The 9,950-nt window shown below is 48.6% G+C and overlaps 1 protein-coding gene across 2 annotated transcripts; it reads right to left on the reverse strand.

Moving 5' to 3' along the window:
* Positions 1–3,432: 3,432 nt before the first annotated feature.
* LOC120393099 (protein S100-A16-like) lies at positions 3,433–6,355 on the reverse strand. Of its 2 annotated transcripts, none has more exons than XM_039517714.1 (4): positions 6,243–6,355; positions 5,922–6,075; positions 5,042–5,202; positions 3,433–4,390 (listed from the first exon to the last, which is right to left on the reverse strand). In XM_039517714.1, the coding sequence occupies exons 2-4, from the start codon at positions 5,962–5,964 to the stop codon at positions 4,250–4,252; spliced, it is 345 nt and encodes a 114-aa protein (XP_039373648.1). In that variant the 5' UTR covers positions 5,965–6,075; positions 6,243–6,355; the 3' UTR covers positions 3,433–4,249. The 2 variants fall into 2 exon arrangements, with proteins under 2 accessions (XP_039373648.1, XP_039373649.1); XM_039517715.1 differs by having other exon boundaries at positions 5,922–5,994; positions 6,243–6,327.
* Between the last annotated feature and the right edge of the window lie 3,595 nt (positions 6,356–9,950).

The following is a 9,950-nucleotide window of genomic DNA, read 5'->3' on the forward strand; positions in this document are numbered from 1 at the left end:
CAGCCACTACCAGGGATGGTGCTTGGGGTCCACACCTGTTGCTGTGCAGCCAGGGCTAGGGGTCAGGATCCAGAGCCAGCACCCGCCGGAGCCTGAGGCCAGGGATCTGCACCCAGGGCAGGCAGCCAGGGCTGGGGAGCTGCTGGAGCCCAGGGACAGCACCCAGGACCAGCGACCATGGATGGGGTTCGGAGTGTGCTGCCGGGGATCAGCACCTGGGGACAGTGGCTGCCACCGGGATTGGGGGTTGACGCCATAGGCGAGAGCCAGGGATTGGAGCCTGCGGCTGCGCTGCCAGGGGTTGGAGCCTGAAGACCCGTGGCTGAAGGCCAGGGCTGTGAGGCCAGAGAAGAGCTGGGGGTCAGTGCCTGAGAGCCTGCTGTTGGCACCTGACGCTCCATGGCTGGAACCCTGGTCTGCAGCCAGGCCCAGGCTCCCTAAGTCCCCACCACCCAACCACACCAGGGCTAAAGCGTGAGCCCCACTAAGTCCCCCTTCATCCCAGGTAGAGAACTTACCTTGCTCCTTCAGCGTCGTTCCCCACCTGTCTCCAGAGACAATGCAGGGGGGCGCATCCAGGAGCAACAGGGAGGGAGGGAGAGGGGCTGATGCTTTGCATGCTGTCAATGCGAGAAATGCTCATTCCTTTAAAACCGTTTCACCTTTGGTATGTTCCACACCTTGCTGTAGTCATTAGTTGCAGCCACAGTGGAATGCAATGATATCACGATACCCCAGTAATACAGTGCTGGGAGCTCACCATGAGTATTTATTCAACTCACATCTGCAGTAAAGCTGTGTTTCACAGTGCTCTGTATGAGACCTTTCCTCCTGGGTTAGGCAGCCTCTCAGTTGCATCTGCTGCATAAGTATGTACCCCTCAATGGTGAGATTGTTCGCATCCAGATCTATGCCCTCTGGTCAGACCTGATTTGCCCTGGGTTCATGATTGTGTTATATAGAGTCTTGGTGTCCATGTGACCTCCTGCTTGGTTAGAAATGTGTCTCTCTTTTCCTGGCTAGTTCTGCATATACTAATAATGACAACCCGCCATTAACACAAGAACTCTGTGGTGAATGGAAACACCCCCATCATAGGTGACCATAAATGATATCACTCTCCTGAGGCTAACACAGAGAGATAAAGACCGAATGTTGTTTGAATGTGACCAAAACCCAGGACCATTCGCTGCCATGCTTTGTGCTGCAATGATTCCAGACTCCTTGCTACTGGCTTGGCGTGGTAAAGTGTCCTACCGTGGAGGATGGAACAAGGCAGCCCTCCCCGGAAACCTTCTGCAAAGGCTTTCAGAGTACCTCCAGGAGAGCTTCATGGAGATGTCCCTGGAGGATTCCCGCTCCATCCCCAGACACATTAACAGACTTTTCCAGTAGCTGTACTGGCTGCGAATGCATCCCAGGTCTTCAGGGCAAATCAAACATTAAACACTATTGCTTTTAAACCCTGTACTGTAGTTACAAATGTGCAGAGGTACCTTCTCCAGCTTCAGGGTTGGGGATCCCACCTTCAGAGAGTATTGGCTCCAGGGTGATGAAAAGGTCCTGGCTGCTGGGGAGAATAGATTCACCTGCTGTGCATCCTCCTCCTCCTCCTCATCCACAAAATCCTCCTCCCTCTTGCGTGAGACTTCCCCCTTGCAGATGTCCACGGACAGTGGTGGGTAGTGGTAGGGTCCCCAGAATGCTATGCAGCTGATCATAGAAACGGCATGTATGGGGCTCTGACCCAGAGAGACCGTTTGCCTCCTTTGTTTTTTTGGTAGGCTTGCCTGAGCTCCTTAACTTTCATGCGGGCACTGCTGTGTGTCCCTGTGGTAGCCTCTCTCCATCATGCCCTGTAAGATTTTGGAAAATATATTTGCATTTCTTCTTTTTGATCGGAGTTCGGCCTGCATAGATTCTTCTCCCCATACAGCAATCAGATCCAGTATCTCCCTTTCGGTCCATGCTGGAGCTTGTTTGCGATTCTTGGGGGACTGCATGGTCACCTGTGCTGCTGAGCTCGCCACACTGACCAAACAGGAAATGAAATCCAGAAGTTCCTGGGGCTTTTCCTGTCTACCTGGCTAGTGCATCGGAGTTGAAAGTGCTGTCCAGAGGGGTCACACTGGAGCACTCTGGGATAGCTCCTGGAGACCAAATACATCAATTTGCATCCACACTACCCCAAATTCAACCCAGCAAGGTTGATTTTAGTGCTACTCCCCTCATCGGGGAGGAGAACAGAAGTCAATTTTAAGAGCCCTTTAGGTCGAAGGAACGGGGTTGGTTGTGTAGACGCAGTCATTTTAAAATTGACCTAACGTGGCTAAAACCGACCTAACCCCATAGTGTAGACCAGGGCCTGAGGGATATGATAGAGGTCTATAAAATCATGAGTGATGTGGAGAAAGTGAATAAGGAAAAATTATGTACTTGTTCCCATAATATAAGAACTAGGGGCCACCAAATGAAATTAATGAGCAGCAGGTTTAAAACAAATAAAAAGAAATTCTTCTTCACGCAGCGCACAGTCAAATTGTGGAACTCCTTGCCTGAGGAGCTTGTGAAGGCTAGAACTATAACAGCGTTTAAAAGGGAAGTGGATAAATTCATGGAGGTTGTTAATTAATGGCTATTAGCCAGGATGGGTAAGGAATGGTGTCCATAGCCTCTGTTTGTCAGAGGGTGGAGATGGATGGCAGGAGAGAGATCACTTGATCATTACCTGTTAGGTTCACTCCCTCTGGGGCACCTGGCCGTTGTCGGTAGACAGATACTGTGCTGGAAGGACCTTTGGTCTGACCCAGTATGTCCCTTCTTATATTCTTATGTTCTTATGTCATAGACTTGTGGATTCCAAGACCAGAAGGGATCACTGTGCTAAGCTAAAATGACCAGTATAACACAGGCCATAGGACTGCCCTGAATTAATCCCTGCTTGAACAAGAGCCGATCCTCTAGAAAAACATCCCATTTTGATTTTTAAAACTGTCAGTGTGACGGAGAGCAGGCTGTAGGGGGTGGGGGAGAGATCCCAGTGACGGAGAGCTGGGTCGTGTGGGGCTCCCATGCCAGAGCCAGTGGGGAGGTAGGTGACATGGAGAGCAGAGGCCAGGGCAGATCTGGGTGTACGGGTGACTCCCAGCAGTGGGGAGAGTGTGACAGATTTTTGTTACCAAGCTGCCTGAGGCGTCAGGTGATCAGGCTGAGGCTGCAGGATCGTTAGGGGAGGAGATGAAGCACACCAAGTATCTAAGTTTTAAAGCTTTATTAATAAAACAGCAGCAGAGAGCACTGGGAGTTCCCATGTCACTCAGAGGAAGGAAGAAAGCGTTAGTGCCCCAAGCCCTAACCCCCTTTCATACTCACACCCGCACTACCTGAGGCTGGCCAAGCCGGGTGTAATGTAAGAAGAAGAGGGGAGGGTGGACAGGAGTTCTTGTCCCATTTACGTGTTGTCCAGGGTCTGCTGTTTTTCTCCGACTTGCTTTGGCTCTCGGGAGCGTTTTTAAGTCCTGGGTTCTTTTGGGGGTGTTTCGTTCAGGGTCCTCTGTTCCTGGTGCTCTTTGTACCAGTCCAAACCGGCTTTCTGTAGCCTCCTCAGCTTTCCCAAAACATACCAGCTCCACGGATGTGAGGCTGTTTTCCCCGTCGCTGACCTTGCCGTCTCGCTCGTTTTTGCAATCTCTGCGGCCCTGCTCAGCTTGTCGAGTGCCTTGACCTTGGACTGAGGCCAGCATCTTCTCTTCGGAGTTGAAGTGTCGAGGTAACCCGTTCTCTGCACTCTTCCTTCCTCCCCCTTTGGCCTCTCGCAACCTGCAAAGGAATCGTCCACTCCACTCTCACACCTTTAACCCTTCCCAAAATGCCTTGTGATGCTTGCAACAACGTTAGCAACATACAGTGCTGATCTGCCTCCCCAAGGGACCTGAGGGAGGGGGCCATTGGGTTGTGACAAGGTGGGGAGCATGTGAGCAAAGACCGAGGGGTGATCAGGGTGGGATCCAGGCAAGGGGGACAGGGGCAGCTGCAGAAGCATGAGACATGCGGAACGGGGAAGGGGGTGAGGGGTCCCAGCAAGCAGACAGATTAAGGTCGCTGAGTTTAGTGGGGGTGTTTAGCAGACAGATTACGGTTTAGTGGGGGAGGTGCAGGTTTGCTTTGAGTGCATCAGGCAAAGGATTTGGGGGCATTTCCCGTTGAGGCATGTGCCTCGGTTTCCCCACCAGACACAGCTCCCCGGTCACTACTCATTATAATGGCTGCGCTGGATCACTCGGCAGATCTCTGCGATGAGATCCCAGTACTCGTCGAAGGAGATTTTCTGATCGTTGTTGGCATCCACCGTCTTAAACATGTCCAGCGCTGCCTTCCGGTCCTCTGCGTTCTAAGCTCACCAAGGAAACAGCAAGTCACTGCTGGGGACCCATCGGGCACGTGGATCAGTAACGGGCTTTACTGCCATGTGTGTGTCTGTGTGAGTGTGTGTGCGCTGCTGCCCCCTGCTGCAGGGGGTCAGACTAGCAGGGCTCCCCACACACAGGGTGTGTGTGTGTGTGTGTGTGTGCACGCACGCGAAGGAGAAGTGAGATACAAGTCAAGCTTGAGGCCCATTGGCAGGGCTGTGGGGAGCCTGGTCTGGCATAGCAGGGGGGTCAGTGGGTCAGGATTTAGTGCCATTGGCAGAGCTGTGCAGAGCAGCGCTAACTCCTGGGAGAGCAGGGGGATGTGGGCCGGGACTGAAGGGCCCCAGCAGAGCGCTGTGGGGGGGGGGGCAGCCAGGGCTGGGCTCATCGGGGTCTCTGGGTTGGGAGTGAGGGGCACCCGCAGAGTTGTGGGGGGATCCCCGGGCTGGGACAGCAGGGGGCTGTAGGTCGGGATTGAGGAGCACCAGTAGAGCTGGCAGGGAGCCCAGGGCAGGGACATCAGGGCGCTGGAGGGCAGGGCTGAGGGTCACAGAGAGACTCCCCCCCCCCTTTGCTAGGAGCCAGTGGTTGATGTCTCCAGTTGCCTTGGGGAGCCAGTAGCCGGGTCTCACCGTGAGCTGATGGCTCAGCTCATTGCTGAGCAACGTCTGGAAAGCCGCCTGGTCCAGCTCCTTGGGTCCCTCGGAGCCCTCGGTGTATCTGTAGAAGCTGCCCACGATGGCATGGAGGCCCCTTTCCAGCTCAGAGACCTCCCCGGCCGTCTCCCTTCCACCTCCAAAGCAAAGGCAGCTGCCGTCAGGATGGGCCCACCGGCCCCAGAGACCTCAGCTAGGAGCCCCTGTCCTGGGAAGGCTAGGGAGTACCTGCTGCTGGGTATACAAGACCTACTGCTGTCTGTGGGAGGGAAGGATGGGGGCATGGGGGGCTACAGAGATAGATGGAGCCCAGCTCTGCTATGGTGATGGTTGAGCATCACTTTGTGATAAAGGTCAGTGACTCTACGTGCTCTAAAATCTACCTATGAACTCACATTGTCTTGACATTTTCCCACCCAGCTCCACATCTGAACCTTCATCTCCTTAGGCCTCAATAACCCATCTGTAAAACAGGGGAAACAGTCCTCATCTTGTCTAGTTAGATTGTAAACTCCCTGGGGCAGGGACTGTCTCTCCCTGTGTGTCTGTGCAGCGCCCAGCACAACGGGGCCCTGATCTTGCTGTGTGTCTGTGCAGTGCCTGGCACAAAGAGTTGTCTAGCTGTTACTCTAATACAAATATCATAACAGCAAGTGGTGGGTGAGTGTGGCTGCAGACGATGGGTTCTGCGTGGGTCTGACAGATTCAGAGGGGAAAGGGGGAGGTTACAGAGAGAATGTTGCATTACACTGAAGAGAGACCCTAGGACTTGGGCCATTGTTATTGGCTGATGTAGTGAAGGCTCCGTGCAGAACCAGGGCCCAGAATGGTCCGATTAGTTAACGACGCCTCTTACCGCTCCTCTCCCCGGACGGCTCCGGCTGCAAACTCTGCCCCATGGGCCCGCAGGGGAAAGTGCTCCTGGGTTGCTAGAGAGACCAGAATCGGGCATGAGTGAGCACCATGATGATTGCTCAGCAAATCTGTAAGGCTCAGGCCAAGACGGTAGCCTTGAAAAGTAACAAGAGTTAGAAATGGACAATATTGCAAACTATGGCTGTGGCTGTTAAATGGTTAAGATAACCCGCCGGGGGCTAGTAACAGGGACAGAAAATGAGTAAAAAGAAACAAGAGACACAGCAGAGCCCGGGAAGCCGGCAGTGCAGAGACATGATACCTTACGGCAGGTCCCGGGACAGCACAGACGGTTGGAAACAGCTGCAGAGAACCTGGGAGAGAGGGACCTGCCGCCCCCTGGTCTGGTCTTGCTGGGCAACAACAAACTCTGGGCACTTTTGTAGTGTTTGAACAATGGAGACAGGAAGGGAACGTGGTGGCCAGAGCAGAATTAAAAGCTGGAACATGGAATGGCTGGAATGGGGCTGCAATGGGGACATTGGGAATCACCCGAACCAGCCACCTAACAAGCCACGGGCAGGGGCCACCCGTAGGATAAGATCCAGGCTCCGGTAAAGCCTGAACCGACACCTAGGCCGAATGGGAGAAGTGAGTGCCCAGGAGAGGGAAGCAGCAAACAACACTGTCACTGGACTGGTAAATCAGATGAGGTTAAAAATGGTCCAGGTGACAGAGCACATGAGGAGACGGGAGCTGCGATTCGATCACAGGGGAGTGATAACAAAGAACTTCCAAGTGGAACCCCGAGAGCGAGCGGGTTAACACCTGGGGTTGCTGCATTAACGCACGGAGGTGCCCAGAAACAGTTAACTGCAGCTGGCCAGGGCGCTCCTGCAACCCAGCTGGCAGGCAGACAAAAGCAACAGACACTGCGGGAACAAACAAGTTTTTCATGAGTAGGCAACAACCCCCACTCGAGTCGCCGCTGAGAGCCAGGATCAAAACCAGAGGTGCAGGTTTCCATCGTGTTTCACCCCCTCGCTCACAGCTCGTCATATAATCTGCATTCTACCCCACTGGTTACGTTTTCCTTTAGATCCTCTCTCCATTTACTACACTCTCTGCTGCTGCCTGTACTTTACGATAACGTGACCGAGTTCGCTAATTTCCCTTGCTTCTCACCCCGGCCCCCCCGCCTCCCCTCACTTCTGCCCTCTCTTCCTTTGAAAAGTGAAAAGTTACAGTTATTACAGATGCCCCCATTGCTGAAAAAGATGAAGCAACCGAAAACAAAACAACAAACAAACAAAAAGAAAACAAGCTGAAAACTTTCTTTTTAATAAACCCAATGAATTAATTTATTTTAATCCTTCAGGAATGCAACAGCTGGAATAACTCCTAACTTTTGTGATGATATGGTTGCCAAGCAACAGAAATGCAGACTCTGCTTCTAATCCTAACCACTGACTAAGATTTGAAACATGGGCTTTTCTTATTTCCGTGTAATAGCATTTTTAAAAACAATTGCAAGTTTGTTTTGCATGTCACACATGTTATCCTGTGTTGTATGTTGTTTGTGTCATGTGACTATTTAAAAAAAATTGTTGCAACAAAAGTCAGTTTTGTACTTTCTTTTAATAGAAGTGGTACTGCATTATTTTAATATTATGGTTGGCATATAACACCTATTAATTCTTTTGCAAAGCTCAAAAAGGCCTGAGTGATAAATAGATGTATATATAGTTTTGCCTCAACAAGTCATGTAATTGCAAACAAAAAGCATTTTCTTTTATTAATCACAGGTTTTTTTATTCAAAGGAAACAGCGTAAGGGGAATCTTCAGCATTAACGTCAAGGTAATATTAGCAAAATGTCAATTTCGGGGGGTTATTTTATTAGGGCTGTCAAACAATTAACAAAATTAATCACGATGAATCGCAGTTTTCATCAGACTGTTGAACAGTAATATAATACCATTCTGCTAACCATTCATATGCCCCTTCATGCTTCGACCACCACTCCAGAGGACATGCTTCCATGCTGCTGATGCTTGTTTAAAAAATAATGCCTTAATTTGTGACTGAATGCCTTGACGTATATATTTCATGTTACGGCAGTCTCGGATGATGACCCAGCATATGTTGTTCGATTTAAGAACACTTTCACTGCAGATTTGACCAAACACAGAGGAAGTACTGGTAGGAGATTTCTAAAGCTAACTACAGCACTCAACCCAAGGTTTAAGAATCTGAAGTGCCTTCCAAAATCTGAGAGGGATGAGGTTTGGAGCATGCTGTCAAGAGTCTTAAAAGAGTAACACTCCAATTAGGGAACTAGAGAACCCGAATCCCCCCAAAAGAAAATCAACCTTCTGCTGATGGCATCTAACACAGATGATGAAAATGAACATGCGTTGGTCCTCACTGCTTTGGATTGTTATCGAGCAGAACCCGTTATCAGCCCGGAAGCATGTCCTCTGGAATGATGGCCAAAGCATGAAGGGGCATTCAAATGTTTAGCATATCTGGCATGTAAATACCTTGCAATGCCGCCTCCAAAAGTGCCATGTGAATGCCTGTTCTCACTTTCAGGTGACATTGTAAATAAGAAGTGGGCAGCATTATCTCCTGCAAATTGTAACCAAACTTGTTTGTCTGAGCGATTGGCTGAACGAGAAGTAAGACTGAGTGGACTTGCAGGTGCTAAAGTTTTTGAGTGCAGTTATGTAAAAAAAAATTCTTCATTTGTAAATTGCACTTTCACGATAAAGAGATTGCACTCCAGTACTTGTATTAGGTGAAATGAAAAATACCATTTCTTTTGTTTCTTTTTACAGTGCAAATATTTGTAATCAAAACTAATATAAAGTGAGCACTTTACACTCTGTATTCTGTGTTGTAATTGAAATCAATATGTTTGAAAATGTAGAAAACATCCAAAAATATTTATAATAAGTTTAAATTGGTATTCTATTATTGTTTAACACTGTGATTAAAACTGAGATTAATTGTGATTAATTTTTTTAATCGAGTTAATTAGTTTTGAGTTAATTGCATGAGTTAACTGCGATTAATTGACAGCCCTTGTTTTTATAAACTTGTTTGTACCTTCAGATATAATCATAAGAATGTTATAGCAAAGATGTCAAAAATATAACAATATATACTATGCCTGTTTATGCAACATGTTAAAGTTAACCAAACTATTTCAACAGGATTCCATCTTTGTCTACCGAATACAAACAAGTATCATGAAAGTTTTATACCCTCAAAGTGTTTGCATAGACCTGCATTTACTATTCATTTTGGTGTAATTTTTATACTCTTTTCTTTTATGTTATGTTGAAGGAAAGCAGTGGTCGGTAAAGTCTGTGCTTCTGAACAGTTAATAAAGGTGGGATTGGGATCACAAGCAAATTAACTCTAAAAAGCTTGGGTAAAAATTCTGTTCTTAACTCTTTTTGCTAAAACAGAGTGCTCAGCCGGGGAGAGCCGGACACTTTCTCACGGAAGATTGAGAACACCCATTTTAGCAATCAAGCACTATGCTTACTATGAAAAAATTGGTAATGCACACGTTAAGGGAAAAGGAATATCTATGCAACAACTGCAAACATATCTAAAACAGGTCTGTCTGTGCTAAAGACTTGGGAAAATCAGAACAAAAGCAAAGCTTGTGTTATAAAAGACTTGGTCCCTATTTCAGTGCAAACGAACTAAATTAATCCATTTATTAAATTTGGGTTACTGAACCGAAGAGAAAATGTGAAGCAAAGACGCTATTTGTTAACCAACGTAAGCTGTTGAAGGGGGCATCTCGCAGAAGGAAGACACCAGAAGATATCAGTGCACAGTGAAAAAACATCCGGGCATCAAGAAAGAGCTTTACAAATAACAGATGGATCAGCTACACCTCAGTTTACCATATATGGATAATGAAGTAGGCAACCAGCTAGAAACCACTTGCTGGGCCAGATCTAACTGGTGTTTAAAGACGTGTATTACTGAGTTCATGTGGCTGTGGTTTT

The sequence above is a fragment of the Mauremys reevesii genome, unplaced genomic scaffold (assembly GCF_016161935.1).
Source record: "Mauremys reevesii isolate NIE-2019 unplaced genomic scaffold, ASM1616193v1 Contig147, whole genome shotgun sequence".
Taxonomy (NCBI): Eukaryota; Metazoa; Chordata; order Testudines; family Geoemydidae; genus Mauremys; species Mauremys reevesii.

Coding starts and splice junctions, on each gene's coding strand:
- LOC120393099 (XM_039517714.1), bottom strand. CDS start 5,964: ATGGGGCAGAGTTTGCAGCCGGAGCCGTCCGGGGAGAGGAGCG. Junction 5,203..5,921: donor GCCGTCCGGGGAGAGGAGCG/GTAAGAGGCGTC, acceptor TTTGCTTTGGAG/GTGGAAGGGAGACGGCCGGG. Junction 4,391..5,041: donor AGCTGAGCCATCAGCTCACG/GTGAGACCCGGC, acceptor TGGTGAGCTTAG/AACGCAGAGGACCGGAAGGC.